The 18,463-nt window shown below is 45.6% G+C and overlaps 1 protein-coding gene across 1 annotated transcript in view; it reads left to right on the top strand.

Annotated features, from left to right (window-relative positions):
* LOC116945979 (fatty acid 2-hydroxylase-like) overlaps window positions 1-18,463 on the top strand; it is a 37,604-nt gene that overhangs the window by 6,856 nt on the left and 12,285 nt on the right. Inside the window, exon 2 of the mRNA XM_032960715.2 lies at window positions 17,525-17,608. Coding sequence (XP_032816606.2) covers window positions 17,525-17,608 — 84 coding nt within the window. The remainder of the gene's footprint in view (window positions 1-17,524; window positions 17,609-18,463) is intronic.

Genomic DNA, 18,463 nt, shown 5'->3' with positions numbered 1-18,463 from the left:
AATAATTATGGTGATAATAATGTCCCGTGTTTACGCATCAGAGTAATGCTGAGTTGCAGGTCTCTTTCAGGAGGGGGTCCTGCATTCGTTGGGGGTGTTCGGCCAATTCCATTAACAAGTGGTTGGCTTCAAGTGGGAAGAAACTGGCATACCTGGGGCAAAACCCACCACACACGAGGGGAGAACACTCAAAGCCCACGACACAGATGGATTTCATCTATTGGCGGTACTGCTTTTTACCCTGGCCACCTCGTTAGCCCATCGAGTTTGGCGGTGAATACGAACGTGTCAACCCTCGCCTCCCTCTACTCGGGTTTGGGAATCCTCTTCACTCCAGTGATGATGATCAGAACGGACCGCTCCCAGGAAACATCGAACGTTGGGCCCACGTTGATCCCAATTTGTTCCGGCCACATGTCAACGTTGGCCTAAGGTTGCATGTTTACTAGGTCGGGAATTGTTTTTTCCGTAAAGTCATTTATCCAATAATATAGTTATTTTTGGGTTAGATTCCGTAAATATATAAATGTGTCGTTAAACCCGCCACCACCCGACACAACCAACTAGTAAGGTTTGTGACGTAATCAGAACGTGCCAATTCGTTACTCGTATCCAAACATGGTTGTTGCCTGATGAAGCTGGTCGTGTTCAAAAGGCATTTCTGATTGTTTTGTAAGTCATTGCATTTATCCAGCAAAAGTGAGAAAAACACTGGGGCAAAAGTCGAACGCGTTCATGGGATACGAATATATCATGGGCGCGTTAGGGTACACCTCTGCATTAATTAATGTATCGCTTCTAAAGCTCACGATACATGCATCAAATAACATACGTTTTCATCGATTTTTTTTTGCGTCTGTATATGCCGTATGTACGTGGTTAAAGTGTGATCTTGAAACCAAGTCATCGAACGGCGAGCGGCTGGTGATTCACGACACCTCTGTAGTGTAACACTGAGCGACGCTTGTATTATAAACGCCACGGTGGCTAGGAGATGTTAACTACCTCGCTTGGTGTACAGGAGGTCGTGGGTTCGACCCCGACCTTGACGCCTGCTGCATATTGGCACTTTGCATGTCTCTCTCCCTATGGTCGTGTGGATTTTTCTCCGGCTCCTCTAGTTTTTCCTTCCACGTGTAGAATCAATGTCACGCGTTTCGAGTATTTGACTGCTACAAAATTTCCACGTGATGATGATAAGCCACTTCGTTGAACTATCATTTGTGGTAGCCAGAATCGCATATGAAACGAGCTACGTAGCTCAGTGGGCCTTACCTGGTAAAATAAAAAGAGTTAGTAAATAGTACAACTGAACGGCCTTACCTCTATCTGTCTTAGCAACAACAACTTTTGATTTAAAGCTTTCGTGACTGCAGGGATTCATATTCTTGGTTCTTTCGGTAAAGTCACGTAGAAGGGATAATGATGATTGCTTGTGTTGCAGTCGAAACGTCGTGAGAATTTTATGGTTTTGGATTTTTATTATTTTATTATTTCCCTTCTACGTGACTTTACCGAAAGAACCAAGAATATAACAACAACTTACAGCGAGAGTTTACTTTACAATGCAGTTATTGTCATTTTGCAACGCACGTACAGCAAAGATGCCCCAATAAACGTCTATATTTACTACCCGGCGATTATAAAAGTTATTGTGGCCTTTGACACAACAGGGTCACATGCTCACGATATCTCCTTGTGACAGGATGGTACTCGCTGGTACTCGCTGTTTTAGGAACGACCACAGCCATCGGTCGACACGTTGCAGGTGCCGGTGGGGATTGGGAGTTGATGGCTCTGTTAAAAAATAAATCGTACACGTATTTTCTTGGTTCTTTCGGTAAAGTCACGTAGTAGGGAAATAATAAAATAATAAAAATAAAACATAATAAAATAAAATTCTCACGACGTTTCGGCCACAACACAAGTAGCCTTCCTCAGGTGAAGAAACAGAACTGTCGGAAAGACAGCGCTCCAATGAACACTGCTAAGCTTGGCAGCATATTTTAACCTGGGTGGGAGGAGCAGAGCGCCTTGATTTAGCATTGAAGTAGCTGTGTTAATGTGAGAGATTAGTAGGATGTTAAAGTCAGAAATTAGCATGTAACTGGGAGATTTGCATGATGTTAGTTTGAGGGATTAGCATGTAACTGGTCACGGAAGTGGCTATGTTAAAGTCAAAGTTTACATATCAACAGAGGCATTTAGTATATTGACGCTAAAGATCTGCAACTACCCAACTATCATACAATAAACCGATGTGAAAGAACTAAATATAAACTACAACAATATAATCAATGTACTCAATATATTCTCCAATAAGCTGAGCTATTAACATAAAGTAACTGGGTATACACTACATTGTATAATGAATACCATATAGTAAACTGATGAAAACTAAAATATAAACTACGTCAATATTATTCTTGGTTATTTCGGTAAAGTCACATAGAAGGGAAACAATAAAATAATAAACATATATATTTTTATTATACAATAAAATAATAAAAAGAACCAAGAATATGAATCCCTGCAGTCACGAAAGCTTTAAATCAAAAGTTACATCAATATTATCAATAAACTCAATCTACTCTCCAATCAGCTGAGCTTCTAACAATAAGTCATTATACTTTACAATTCTACGTCGAAAAAAGTGGCGGTTTCTTTTTTTATTTTTTCGTCAACTTTAGCACCACGGAAAGCGACGAGCTTTGTTCAGACGGACGAGTCCATCTATGCTCGGAACGGAGGGGGGGGGGGAGTGAGAGAAACAGCCACGATTCGCTGCTCTGTCCTGTGTTGCATTACAACTATGCTATAAACTAGACTACTATACATTACAATGTTATTCCTTCCAATCTAAACTACATTGTATAATATCGTATACACAGCCCAATGTAAGCTCTAACATTATGCATTCTACTGATATGCTTCCAACTAAACTTTTTTCTACATTACACGACTATACACCGTAATATACACTGCCATAGACATGTCGATGTGGCTCTCAAGGGCCTGGGTCACATCGCTCCAGACGTAGCAAGATCCGAAATCGCTGCAACCCTCCAAAACGCTAAGATGCCAGCTAGCAACATCAGTAAAGATGAGCGTTTTGAATGATCTCAATTAAAAAAGAGGGATGACATTGTCATCCTCTCAGCCGACAAGGGCAATGCCACTGTCATCATGGACAAAATAGAATATGACAACAAAATTCAGGAACTACTCAACGATAGCAGCTATACAAAAATAAGAAGAGACCCCACCAACAGCCTCGTCACTGAAACTAACAAAATAATTTCTGATTCAACCGCATTAATTGATCAAACCAAACAGTTCTCGTTGAAACCTTCTGCGGCCAGGCCACCAAGATTATATGGCCTTCCAAAGATACATAAAGAAGATACACCCCTTCTTCCCATTGTTTCTACTATCAACTCCCCCACCTGCAAACTGGCTCGTTTTTTGTCCGAAATCCTGCGGCCTTTTACTGGAAAAAACACCTCTGCAGTACTAAACTATACTCACCTGGTATCGACAATCAAGAGTATTTCCCTGTCCCCAGACGACCTGCTTGTCAGTTTTGATGTGGTTTCCTTATTCACCAAAGTTCCTGTACCTGACACCATTGCAATCATTGAAGACTTGGTTCATCAAGGACTGCATACTAATGTACCCCCCTGGTGAGACACTGCTTAACCAACACATACTTCACCTGGAATGGAACTTTCTACAAACAAACTGAGGGCACCCCAATGGGCTCCCCCCTATCTCCGGTTGTAGCCAACGTTTTCATGGAGAAATTTGAGACTGACGCCATCCAGACTGCCACTCTATGCCTGACCTTATGGAAGAGGTACGTGGATGACACTTTTGTCATCTGGCCACATGGCCGGCCTGCTCTAGACCAATTCTTCGACCACATCAATTCCATACACCCAGCCATCAGATTTACCATGGAGGTCGAAAAAGATGGCAAACTACCCTTTTTGGATGTCTTAATTAAAAGGAGACATGATGGTTCAATGAGCCACTCTGTCTACAGGAAAGCTACCCATATGGATGCTTACTTAAAACCGGATTCCCACCACCATCCATCCCAGAAGAATTCCCTCATCAAGACTCTATACCATAGAGCCCAATGCATTTCCGACCAGGAACACATTGCCAGTGAACTCAAGCACGTACACCAAGCTCGTAAGGCTAATGGTTACTCCGACTACACAATCCGCAAAGCCATCACTCCAACCATGAAGAAAGATCCTCTTGAGGAGCCATTCAAAACCATCACCTTACCCTACATTGCGGGGGTCACAAAAAAGATCTCCAAAATCCTGAATAAACACAAGATCCAGGTCCGATTCAACACAGTACATAAAATCCGTGATCTGGTTCCGTCTGTAAAAGATGTGGTTCCAGACATACAGTACCCGGGTGTCTACAAACTAAGTTGCCTCTGTGGTAGCAGTTACATTGGAGAAACCAAACGACATGTCTCGGACCGCATCCGTGAACATAAAGCAGACTTGAAACACAGTAGGATGAACACCTCAGCCGTGGCAGATAATTGTTATTATTCAGTAGGCTCACATGACATTGACTTCTCCAAGACAGAGGTTCTCTGCAAGCCATCCGGCTACCATGAGAGATTCGTTCATGAGGCCATCCACATATACAAACACAGAAACAATTTCAACCGAGAAGATGGATTCTGGCTTAGTAATCATTGGAAAGACGTGATAAACCATTTTGGTTCTTGATTGATTGTATTTTACGGTGGCTTTCAGACCGCAGTCCATTCGCTGGCACTGCTTCTTGGTACTTTTCACACGACGGTCAATGGTATGGTTGATAGCATATTGTATAATAATGAATAGTATAACAGTGTAATGTTTAACATAATTCACAAGGCAATATATAGTATCGTAATTTTATAGTGAATATACAGCAGTGTGGTATACAGTAGGGTTGGTAGAATGATACATAGTGTAATATTACAAGTCTAATATTTTTATAGTCTAAAGTATAGGGTAGTGTATAGTAATGCATTGTATAACTCAAGGGTGGGTTTGTCTATGGCAGTGTATATTACGGTGTATAGTCGTGTAATGTAGAAAAAAGTTTAGTTGGAGGCATATCAATATAATGCATAATGTTAGAGCTTACATTGGGCTGTGTATACGATATTAGACAATGTAGTTTAGATTGGAAGGTATAATATTGTAATGTATAGTAGTCTAGTTTATAGCATAGTTGTAACGCAACACAGGACAGAGCAGCGCATCGTGGCTGTTTCTCTCACTCCCCCCTTCTCCGTTCCGAGCATATATGGACTCGTCCGTCTGAACAAAGCTCGTCGCTTTCCGTGGTGCTAACGTTGAGGAAAAAAGAAACCGCCACTTTTTTCGACGTAGAATTGTGATGTATAACGTCTTATTGTTAGTAGCTCAGCTGATTGGAGAGTATATTGAGTTTATTGACAATATTGATGTAGTTTATATTTTAGTTTTCATCAGTTTACTATATGGTATTCATTATATATAGTGTAGTGTATACCCAGTTACTTTATGTTAATAGCTCAGCTTATTGAAGAATATATTGAGTACATTGATTATATTGATGTAGTTTATATTTAGTTATTTCACATCGGTTTATTGTATGATAGGTAGGTAGTTGCTGTTCTTTAGCGTCAATATACTAAATGCCTCTGTTGATATGTGAACTCTGACTAACATCATGCACATCTCCCAGTTACATGCTAATTTCTGACTTTAACATCCTGCTAATCTCTCACATTAACACAGCTACTTCAATGCTAAATTCTTCTGTTTGTCAAGGCGCTCTGCTCCTCCCACCCAGCTTAAAAGACGCTGCCAAGCTTAGCAGTGTTCATTGGAGCGCTGTCTTTCCGACAGTTCTGTTTCTTCACCTGAGGAAGGCTACTTGTGTTGTGGCCGAAACATCGTGATAATTTTTTATTATGTTTTATTTTTATTATTTTATTATTTCCCTTCTACCGAAAGAACCAAGAAGATGAATCCCTGCAGTCACGAAAGCTTTAAATCGAAAAAAAAATTCGTACACGCATTCTTGTTGTTGTTACATTTACCACAGCTTCAACGTGGCTTCTTAAATGTTTTCTTTCGTCGACACGTCCTTGCTGCAAAAAAAACCATTTGAGTCCATCCAGTTGCTCATTCAAGCCAAACATTTGATCAACATAGACGCAGATGTAGGTACGCGCGTATTCCCAGCGTACTTCCAACGCAGGGGTCAGAGATGCTGAGTTAAACATTAACTCTTGGGCATTAGGCACCGGATCTCACTGCAAACAGAACCTTCAGTCTGCATCATTCATTATTTTATCCTCTCTCCCATGAAAGTGTGACTCATGTTTGCTGCCTTGCAGCTTAAAATATTCCACATTGTATAAAGCAACCTCTTTATTCGTGCACTTCACGCACTGCCAACGTCTTCTGACTTGTACCCAGAGCTTCATTTCATCCGGAACCAGTCCGGAACGCTGTTACGGGAATTATTTTGACACACATCCAATCTCAACCTTATTTTATATTTTAACTTGTATAAACCCGTTCATAGGAATATAATGTACAATCGTTGCGGGTTTTTGTGCATGGGTCATTGTACTCCAGTGGTAGTGCCTTACTTCGAGAAGAGAAGAGTGAGACATGAATAGCCCTGCGTGTCCCACGTGTTTCTCGTGAAATGAGAGAGGTCGACTCAGGCTCAAATGAGTACCTAGAGAGACAAAGGCGGCCTGGCGTGGTGCTGGTCACATCACCCCCTCGTGTGCTGTGCCAGCCTTCACAGGTGCTCGCCAACAGCACTTGCCCCAACAATCTGTAAAGGCTACACGGGGGATCTTTGTCTTTGTCTCATAAAATGGTCCATAGTGTGAGTTGGTCAGATTGGACACCTTCCAGTGATGTGGTGAGAGTGAGAGTTCCACCAAGGGGAATATACCTGCGTGTTTAATTGACAAAGGGCTCAAGTTATTTTGTATTATGATGATGCTATTAGGTCTTAAAGATAAACAAGCGTGGAAAGTAAACGCCACGAAACCACATCGTATGTGCTAACCATGTGTTTTATTATTATACATCGGTTTTAAATCCCATCACCCACCACCACCATCATCATCATTTGCCATTCTCAATCCACTGCTGGATGAAGGCCTTTCTAAGGCACTGCCACCTCTCACTATGCTGTAGTGTGACAACCCGACACCACACGTAGTAATATCTATATCGGCTTAATGTTTAATAATAATACGTTTATAATTAATTACAAGTCACAGCTATCAATCCACTGCTGGATGAAGGCCTTTGCCACACCCTGTCGATAATGGAGTTTGTTGGACCATACTTCACCACGTTGGTCAGTGCAGGCAAATGAAGTGGGATGGGAGGGGCAGGGGGGGGGGCGCCCAGGGCCGGTTATATAATTATTCATTCTCCACTGATGCCATCCGTGGGCAGGAATCAAACTCGGGTCATCAGCTTCTCTAATGACCGCATTCACAGTTCCACGCAGGCGCTTGTGGGGAGGCGAGAAGCCGTCCCAACTTGTCCCGAATCGGCGCTTTCCGAAACACAACAACAAGTGGCGCGGCTGGCGTCGATTACACGTGTGACCGACTGCCAAAGGACCGGCTGCCGCAGTTAAAGAAAATAATGTAACAGTGCAGGTGTTTATGTTGCAATCGTTTTTGGGGGGTGGGGTGGGTGAAGCAGAGATCGTGGCCACTGATTGCTCGAAGATGTCGCTGTAGGGGACGAAACCGCGGCCAAAGTAAATACACTGGGCAATGTGCATCGTGCAAACGCATTTTCGGTGTGCCCGAGCATCCATGCAAAGCTGATAACCGTTGCCTTTGTCGAACAAAGTCTGCGGCATCTATGTCGTCACCCGTCGTTGCTCAGTCTCCTCTGCTGCTCCCCGCACTTCCCATCGCCCGAACATTTCCTCCCCCAGTCATCCACGCCCTTGACTCCTTTCCCCCGTCCAAGGCTTACGACAGACGGCCCCTTGTCCATAATAAATATTGCTGCGAAATGCCACGTGAATCCGCTTTGCTAATCGTATCACCACCGCCATCCTCATCGCTGCTCCCTGTGCGTCCACCAACGTCGGCTCTCGCAGAGCAACGCAATCCTTCATGTGAGAGAATGTCCCGTGCAAGTGGATATTACAGAGCTACGTTTTATATGCCTTCAAGTGATCACCAGAGGGGGGGGGGGGGCTATACGTTCATATCCACACTGCAGAACCAAATTGAATGTAAGAGTTTGTGTGTGTGTGTAGTCCTTTGTTAACCGAGCTGAGGGCCCAGCAACATTTGAGAACCCCGGTTCAATCACGGGTGTTCGCCTGGATTTGAACCCAGGATCTCAGTGCTGGCCAAGCTCGGCGCTCTGACCTCTGACGTCGTCCGTCTGAAGCCACGCGTCCTCCTCGCTCAAGCCACGACTTTAACGGCACGGCCGATGGCACTCGCAGCAAGGGAAATTGTGATGTCCCACCGCCATGGTTTTGTGTCCGTCACTGGTTCGGCGCGTGCGTAATCGACCAAGCGTCCTCGGTGGCCACGTCCGTACGCATGTTGAACTTTTTTCGCACCATACGTAGCCAGCCGTGATAATCGTGTAATTCTTGTAGCCCTCCGCGGGAATTATTTAGCGAGTGGACAGGCATCAGCGATACGTGACACTGCTGCTACGTCGTGGTCGACTTGACGATCACGAGCGGTCTCGCGATCGTCATGTTGACCGCTAAAACTACGCTGAAAATGTTTTCATTTAGTTTGGAGTAAAAATGTAAATACATAAAAGGAGAATAAAACGACTTCTAAAGATTCTCAAGAGAAACTTTCAGCGGCTTGTTAGAAATCAACGTTTTGCGTGGCAGCGCCAAGTTTTATGAGAGTAGTTCAAACGTAAAAGGCGCCAGTTAATGCATACCCCGTGAGTTAGAAACGACGATTGTGCAAGCGTTTGTTGGAATGACTCTCGCCGTCAAAGCGATGTTGCCTTTTTTTTAAATATATAATTCGCAGGCTCTTTGCGTGGCTCCGCTGCCGAGCGCAGGCCTCCTCGTGAGGGCCCGGGTCCTGCGGGTTGTTTGACCGCACCTCGCCGGGCCGGTCAATTGGGGTCGATGGTAGGAAGGCACAGAGGTGCTGACCCGCTTCATAAACCACTCGCCACTGATCTTTAGGCGTGTTCCTGAATCAAAGTCACATCGCCGGGCCCGTAACGCTACTGGACATCTGTGGACAAGAGCTGCATATCTCATCGAATTCCTGCGGTATTTAATTGACAGATGCTTAATATTTTGATTTAAAGCTTTCGTGACTGCAGGGATTCATATTCTTGGTTCTTTCGGTAAAGTCACGTAGAAGGGAAACAATAAAATAATAAAAATATGAAACAATATATATTTTTCTTATTTTATTGTTTCCCTTCTACGTGACTTTACCGAAAGAATATAAAACAATATATTTTTTATTATTTTATTGTTTCCCTTCTACGTGACTTTACCGAAAGAACCAAGAATATGGATGCTTAATAATTTAAATCAATATTTGGCAAGCACTTATGTTACCGCATATGTTTTGTTTACTTAATAATATTTCACAATTGATATTAACTATTGAGCACAGATGTTTGGTTTGTGTGTATATATATGATAATTGTTATATATTCAAAGGCATTCTCGTAGTCTCAGCGTCTACTGCTGTGTGTGATTGTGCAGTGGTCAGTGCAGCTGCGATGTGAACCGCGGCCGTTGAAAAAAATATGCGCAAATGATTTTAATTCGCGGTGCTTTGTTAGTTTGTTAGTTTTACTCCTGGCACCTCCACCCACCCTGCTCACTTGGGGAACCTTTCAAAGGCATGAAGTAGACCCAGATGATGGTTTGGTGGTACCTGACTTACAAGCTGACGCGTCACCACTAAAGCTGCTGCTGGTATTATTTGAGTAAACGATCAATTTATTGATTTACGTATCCCCTCCTAACAACAACAACAACAAAACCCATTCGATCTGCCGTGTAAAACATTACGAGCGCCAAGCTAAAAGAACCCCCTTCCTCATTACCCCTATGATCGGTGTAACAACGCCGGACTGGTAATGCGGTGGGAGGGACAGAGGCGTTGGTACACTCTACCCCACCACATGCGACCTGCCAGTTGTAGAAATGTTGGCGCTCTTGTGAAAAAGTTTTTTTCAGAAATGCGTCCTCTTTTTATCGGCTCCACTCTGGTAAATGTGGCACTCTTTGGCTCTCATGTCCAGAGGTTTTGGCCCCATTTACCACACTTTTAGCACACATTTACCACACTTTTAGCACACATTTACCACACTTTTACCACACATTTACCTCACTTTTAGCACACATTTGCCACACTTTTACCACACATTTACCACACTTTTACCACACATTTACAACCGAAAATCTGGCAGCTCTGTATGGGAAATGCTTATCTCCACCGAGCAATCTGATCACCCGCCCAAGAGTAGAAAGTACAGTCTCCTGGTTTTGATTCATCGTGAAATTTGCAGCATCAAGGATTTCTCCAACAGGGGCCACATATACTGGACATCTGTGAAACTGTTGGACATCTGTGACAAAATAGGTTCATAGCTCATCGGATTCCTCCAGGATAAATACATATTCTGATTCTGATATTCATAAATTGATGGTTGTTTCTTGCCTAGGCATTTGGTAATCTGTTCAAACGTGTAAATAACTAAACGTACGACAACATACCACATGTGAAAATGGTAGTTGATTATTACCTATTTACTTTCAATGTGTTGCAACAATTGACGGAACCGTATGCCATTTTATACAAATAGAGAACATGGTGATTCAGATTAAACAAGTACAGAAGTAAACATATACATACTCTTTGGTTCTTTCGGTAAAGTCACGTAGGTAGAAAAATAAAACAAAATAAAAAATATGTCACGACGTTTCGATCGTAACACAAGCGTTCGTCCTCGGGCGGAAAAAATAATCCAGCAGTTCCACTTCTGGATTATAAAAAATAATCCAGCAGACCTGCTGGATCCAGCACAACTGCTGGATACAGCAGAACTTCTGGATTATAAAAAATAATCCAGAAGACCTGTTGGATCCAGCACAACTGCTGGATACAGCAGAACTTCTGGATTATAAAAAATAATCCAGCAGAACTGCTGCATCCAGCAGAACTTCTGGATTATAAAAAATAAACGCTTGTGTTGCGATCGAAACGTCGTGATATATTATTTTTATTTTGTTTTATTTTTCTACCTACGTGACTTTACCGAAATAACCAAAGAGAATGGATTCCTGCAGTCACGAAAGCTTCAAATCAAGATTAAACATATACATCTCGTTAACACTGGCCATTTGTTATTAACACCCCAATAATATATTCTGTATATAAACAAAGCACACCTGACCATGTATTGCATTTAATTTCTCAATTGACAAAATACCCCCCGTATTAATTGTATTATATTCACTACAGTTTGAAATGATACTTGTTTAATTGCGTGGTTACCACGATTTAACAGGAGTGAAACAATCCATAGCACGCGCATGTTCACGAAAGTGTCATCTTTCCAGTCGCGACTCGAAGGAGCGGATCGGGGGAACACGGTTCCTCCTCCTCCTCATCTGCTGAACAAAATCAGACGGGCAGTCTTCAGCTTAAGCCCGTAGTAGGGCTTTCGCGACCAATATTATCCACAATGAAGGCTTTTTTTGGGTTAGATCGCGTAAATATAAATGTGGCGTCGAACCCGCCACCACCCGACACGGCCAATTTGTGAGGTTTGTTGTCGCGTAAACAAAAACGTGCCAACTAGTTACTACTTCAGCACACCGCTGTGTTGGAGAGTAAAGGCGCAACTAGTTGCTTAAAATGGGACAGCCTTCAGCTGTCTTCTCTAAAGTGGTGGCGGATTTGGTGGCTGCTGCTGCTGCTGCTGCTTCTAGTGCTGCTGCTGTGCATGTGTAGCGGGATTGCGATTCCGCAGCAATCGCAGCAGCCACGGAGAAACGGTGCCCAGCCAGGAGGAGAGGTGATGGCTCGGGGGGAGGGCGAGGGGGGGGAGTTGACCGAGGCCCCCGTGTTTTGAGGAGGACGGACAAATAAATGTGACAATTTACTGCATTGCTACGATGGAAAATTGTTACACCTCCCAACGGCGATGATGATTGTTGATGATGATGACGACGACGACGTGCTCATTTTACTGACCGCAGAATGAGGTTCGGACTTTTACTGCATCTTGAACTCAGTGTCTCACCAACAGGAACTCTACTGTACGTGTGTGCATGTCGAACTTCTTTCGCACCGTACCTAGCCAACCGCGCTAATGGCAGGTCCGGGGGAAGGACAACAAACTTAACACGAAAAGCAGTCCTAAAGAAATTAGTTGTCAATCGAGACAATTTAAAAGTGCGTAGCTCCAGTGGCGTCCGAATATCGGAAGGAAGAACGTTCCAGACGGCCGCAGGAGCGCGTCTGAAAGCGCCGTTCGGCGGCCAGCCGTAAATCCGCTGCTGCGAGGACGACACGGAGTTTCGCGCGACTTGTGACCCACTGCATGACTAGTTAGGCTGCAACCCCTTCTACCTTTGGCGTGCCAAATTAACGAATGTATGGGGAAGTGTGTTTGGAATCGTGCCGAGATATGCATCGAGGATGTTCCAAGGTCTTTTTTGAACGTGCGAGCGGTCGCACTGCGTCCGCGTGTTTGCGAAGATTGCATTTCCCCTCGTGGCATGCGAACGGTTGCGACACGGTCGCGCACACAGAGAGCGAGCGAGCGAGCGAGCTTGTCACACCGTTTGTACGGACGAGTATTGCTTTCTCTCAGGCCTTGTCGTTGTTGGGGGTTTTTTGTGTGTGTGTGTGTGTGTATTTCTCCGTAAACAAAATAAATGCAGAAATTCCCCGACACGATGATCACGTAAACATTGTGAACAGCCACGGCAAACTATTGCATCAACACTGAAGTGACTCTTATTTGCGTGTGAACTCTCAACACCGTCATCGTAACACTGTGTCCTTGTAAGTAAATTATATAATGCAGCAATAATAATAATAAAAAAAATAGGCGACGTTCTGAGCAAGCATGACTGTTTGTAGTTGAGTACTTCTACCAAAGAGGTATCACCAAATACATTCGTTTATTTGCGTAGTCAGACTCACAATCTTAATTTGTTCATACTCAAGGAGGAATCCGATGAGGGGTGGGTCAGAACGTTACAACAAACAATACAAAAACAGGCGATAGCAGTGCAGAGTACAGTGCAGTGTCGGCAATCAAAATAACAAGAGGAACCGTTTTGTTCGAATTTGGTAAAACAAAAACAAAACTCAACATCTTCAAGAGCCGCAATGCGCGGGGAACTACGAGACGGCGGTTCTTTTGTCAACGACGTCGCGAAGCGGCGGTCCTTGAAGAGCCACACGCGGCCCTGGAGGTGCCAGTTGCCGGCCCTCTCCGCGTCACCCAAAACCAGATCCCTCCCTCTTCACCCAAATCCAGATCCCTCTTCATCCAAACCCAGATCCCTCTTCACCCAAACCCAGATCCCTCCCTCTTCACCCAAACCCAGACCCCTCCCTCTTCATCCAAACCCAGATCCCTCCCTCTTCACCCAAACCCAGACCCCTCCCTCTTCACCCAAACCCAGATCCCTCCCTCCTCACCCAAACCCAGACCCCTCCCTCTTCATCCAAACCCAGATCCCTCCCTCTTCACCCAAACCCAGATCCCTCCCTCTTCACCCAAACCCAGATCCCTCCCTCTTCACCCAAACCCAGATCCCTTCCTCTTCATCCAAACTCAGATCCCTCTTCACCCAAACCCAGATCCCTCCCTCTTCACCCAAACCCAGATCCCTCCCTCTTCACCCAAACCCAGATCCCTCCCTCTTCACCCAAACCCAGATCCCTCCCTCTTCATCCAAAACCAGATCCCTCCCTCTTCACCCAAACCCAGATCCCTCCCTCTTCACCCAAACCCAGATCCCTCCCTCTTCACCCAAACCCAGATCCCTCCCTCTTCACCCAAACCCAGATCCCTCCCTCTTCACCCAAACCCAGATCCCTCCCTCTTCACCCAAACCCAGATCCCTCCCTCTTCACCCAAACCCAGATCCCTCCCTCTTCACCCAAACCCAGATCCCTCCCTCTTCACCCAAACCCAGATCCCTCCCTCTTCATCCAAAACCAGATCCCTCCCTCTTCACCCAAACCCAGATCCCTCCCTCTTCACCCAAACCCAGATCCCTCCCTCTTCACCCAAACCCAGATCCCTCCCTCTTCACCCAAACCCAGATCCCTCCCTCTTCACCCAAACCCAGATCCCTTCCTCTTCATCCAAACTCAGATCCCTCTTCACCCAAACCCAGATCCCTCCCTCTTCACCCAAACCCAGATCCCTCCCTCTTCACCCAAACCCAGATCCCTTCCTCTTCATCCAAACTCAGATCCCTCTTCACCCAAACCCAGATCCCTCCCTCTTCACCCAAACCCAGATCCCTCCCTCTTCACCCAAACCCAGATCCCTCCCTCTTCACCCAAACCCAGATCCCTTCCTCTTCATCCAAAACCAGATCCCTCCCTCTTCACCCAAACCCAGATCCCTCCCTCTTCACCCAAACCCAGACCCCTCCCTCTTCACCCAAACCCAGATCCCTCCCTCTTCACCCAAACCCAGATCCCTGCCCTCTTCACCCAAACCCAGATCCCTCCCTCTTCACCCAAACCCAGATCCCTCCCTCCTCACCCAAACCCAGATCCCTCCCTCTTCACCCAAACCCAGATCCCTCCCTCTTCACCCAAACCCAGACCCCTCCCTCTTCACCCAAACCCAGATCCCTCCCTCTTCACCCAAACCCAGATCCCTCCCTCTTCACCCAAACCCAGCCACCCCCTCCCCTCCTGCGAAGGTTTTCCTGGGAAGTCGAGATTGTGTTCTGGGATCTGTCGTCCTAGTCGAGCTCTTGGACTCATTTATTTGTTGCGATAACGCTTTGTTTGTTTGTGGATTTTTTGTGTTGGTGGCATTTCTCAAATTTTGTTTTGCTTTGGAGTAGTAGGGGTTTCATTTGCTTGCTACTGGCTCGATATGGCATTCGGTCCTTATATATGTATGTCGAACTTCTTTCCCACCGTACGTAGCCAACCGTGCTAATTAATATAATAAAATGTACAGTGTTGTGTAGCATGAATGATTGATGCCATACAAAATCAAAGTATTATTCTTATTATAACGTCATACATGGGACATGTTTTCGTCAGTACAGGCTGTGTATTTCAAACCGTAACACTTTAGATAAATGTTATCGTCTTCTTTTAATTTCTTTGATGCTTCAAGAGTGACCTTCGGTCCCCGCAGCAGTAGACAGCGCCAGTTTCCTCCTCCCGCTGGCAGCGAGAGTAATGTTCAACGCATGACAACAAAACCGATATTTTTCACTTTCACAGCCGGAATGATGTAGCCAAATTAGTAAAGCGGTGTTCACACAACGTGTTTTCACTATGACGCGGACCACCTTCTATTCGGGAGCACTTTTCACACGACGTGGAACATATCCTGTTATAACACGGAACGCGTCCGTTATAACGTGCCCGCTATAACGCGGAACACGCCCGTTATAACGTGGAACACGCCTGTTATAACGTGGAACACGCCTGTTATAACGTGGAACATATCCTGTTATAACACGGAACGCGTCCATTATAACGTGCCCGCTATAACGCGGAACACGCCCGTTATAACGTGGAACACGCCTGTTATAACGTGGAACACGCCTGTTATAATGGGGAACATATCCTGTTATGACTCGGAACGCGTCCGTTATAACGTGCCCGCTATAACGCGGAACACGCCCGTTATAACGTGGAACACGCCTGTTATAACGTGGAACACGCCTGTTATAATGGGGAACATATCCTGTTATAACACGGAACGCGTCCATTATAACGTGCCCGCTATAACGCGGAACACGCCCGTTATAACGTGGAACACGCCTGTTATAACGTGGAACACGCCTGTTATAACGTGGAACACGCCTGTTATAACGTGGAACATATCCTGTTATAACACGGAACGCGTCCATTATAACGTGCCCGCTATAACGTGGAACACGCCTGTTATAACGTGGAACACGCCTGTTATAATGGGGAACATATCCTGTTATGACTCGGAACGCGTCCGTTATAACGTGCCCGCTATAACGCGGAACACGCCCGTTATAACGTGGAACACGCCTGTTATAACGTGGAACACGCCTGTTATAACGTGGAACACGCCTGTTATAATGGGGAACATATCCTGTTATGACTCGGAACGCGTCCATTATAACGTGCCCGCTATAACGCGGAACACGCCCGTTATAACGTGGAACACGCCTGTTATAACGTGGAACACGCCTGTTATAATGGGGAACATATCATGTTATGACTCAGAACGCGTCCGTTATAACGTGCCCGTTATAATGTGGAACACGCCTGTTATAACACGGAACACGCCCGTTATAACACGGAACACGCCTGTTATAACACGGAATATGTCCTGTTATAGCGTAGAACGCGTCTGTTATAACGCAGAACGCGTCCATTACAGTGCATTGTGGGATGACTGCAGGCTGATTGCACTGTGCGAATGTGCTTGAGTACAATATATATTTGTGCACAGTCACCGGTGAGCGGCCTGAGACCATCGACTCGCTGTGCTATTAAACTCGGATTTTAATCGCAGGGTGATCGAACCCCAGATTAAAATCCGCAGGATGTCAGCGGTGTTGGCTCAGCACTCTGACTTGTGAACCCGGTGGCCACTTCACGTCGGGGGGTTTCCTGCTACAAGTGCGTGTTGTTAACGTTGATCATTTTAATGCAACGGTTGAGGCTGGCCTTTTTTAAGCATGGGAACCCATGGAAATCGAGCACTTATCGAAAAGGCTGTTGCAGCGTATTTGCACATCACATGAAGTACAGTGCAGCAGTGTGTCCTCAAATATCCTTTGCTGTACCCACACACAAAGACAAAGATCCGCGTACGGTGGGGGTGAATTGTGGGCGCTTACACCTCTGCCAGCGTGCAAGAGTAGGCCAAATGCCCTCTGGATCGGTACTCTAAACGCTCCCTCCAGTTCGGCGTTTCTCAAACTTTATTTTTGGTCCGCGGTCCACTCGGCTGATGCTCACATTTCGACGAAACCGACCCCACCTGCTGGTCGGAGGTGCGGGCGAAGGAATCGAATTTGCTCCTGTCACACGGCCCTTACCCGTGCGATGAGTATTCTCACCGTCTCGAAGGAGGCGTTTTTGGAGTTGGCTCGGGCCCGCGCGGCGGGTTTGGCGAGGGGATTTCGCAGGAGCGCTCCCTCCGTTGGTTCGCGTCGCGGGTTCATCCGTCGCGCCGTGGCCAACAAACGTCCTGCGTTGCATTTCCCGCTGACGTTCGTCGCTTCGCTCTCATGGCAGGAGGTCAGGCGGAGGAACGGCTCCAGCGTGGACAGACGCCAAGACACCGAGGAGCTGATGTACAAGACCGTATCGACGGACAACGTAAGTTTAAACATTTAAAAAAGCAATGTCTTTAAGTACTTTGTCACTCGGTTACGGTACTTTCCTGCCCACTGGGCACGTAACGACAGATAGAGGATCGCCGATTGCAATTGATTTGTTACACTCGCGATACGTGCATCAGATTGCGCGTGCGATGGTCTATAATTTGCACTTTGTTCCTATCGTTTGCAAATGGCATTCCAATGTCACGTTTAGGACAGTGGCGAGAACAAAATTGTGGATATGAGACGCAAAAATGCAGGGAATAATTCGAGATGTTTAAATGTAAAGGCACAGCCCTGAAATTAACCTGCTCACGTCACTGCTGGTGGATGGGGCCTCCGCTCGAGGGCGCTCCAGAGAGACCCTCCACAGGGAACTTGGCTCAGCCATCGGACAAAGACGGTGGCCACCGCATCGCACGTTTTCAGATGCGCTTCTGCGGCCCGTCTGGAACGCTCTCCCTTCCGATTTTAGGAAGCCACCGGAGCTATGCACATTTAAATCATCTAGATTGAAAACTCGTTTCTTTAGAACTGCTTTTCCTGTTTTTAGTTCGTTGTCCTTCCTCCGCACCTCCGTTCAGTACGGTTGGCTAGGTACGGTGCGAAAGAAGTTCAACATTTAATCTTGATTTAAAGCTTTCATGACTGCAGGAATTCATCGCTAAAGTCACGTAGATACGTTCAAATTAATATTTTATAAATTTGAACCTATCCACGTGACTTTACCGAAAGACCCAAAGAATATAAGTTCAACATACGTCCATTCATGCAACATACATACACTCCGCGCGAGTCTGTGGGCCTCTGTGCGTCTACCTGAGTCTACGAGTCTCTGTGAGGCCGTGGGGTC

This window comes from Petromyzon marinus, chromosome 25 (genome assembly GCF_048934315.1).
Source record: "Petromyzon marinus isolate PM22_M1 ecotype Great Lakes invasive population chromosome 25, UKy_Petmar_22M1.pri1.0, whole genome shotgun sequence".
Classification (NCBI taxonomy): domain Eukaryota; kingdom Metazoa; phylum Chordata; class Hyperoartia; order Petromyzontiformes; family Petromyzontidae; genus Petromyzon; species Petromyzon marinus.
This window is presented reverse-complemented; position numbering and strand designations above follow the sequence as displayed.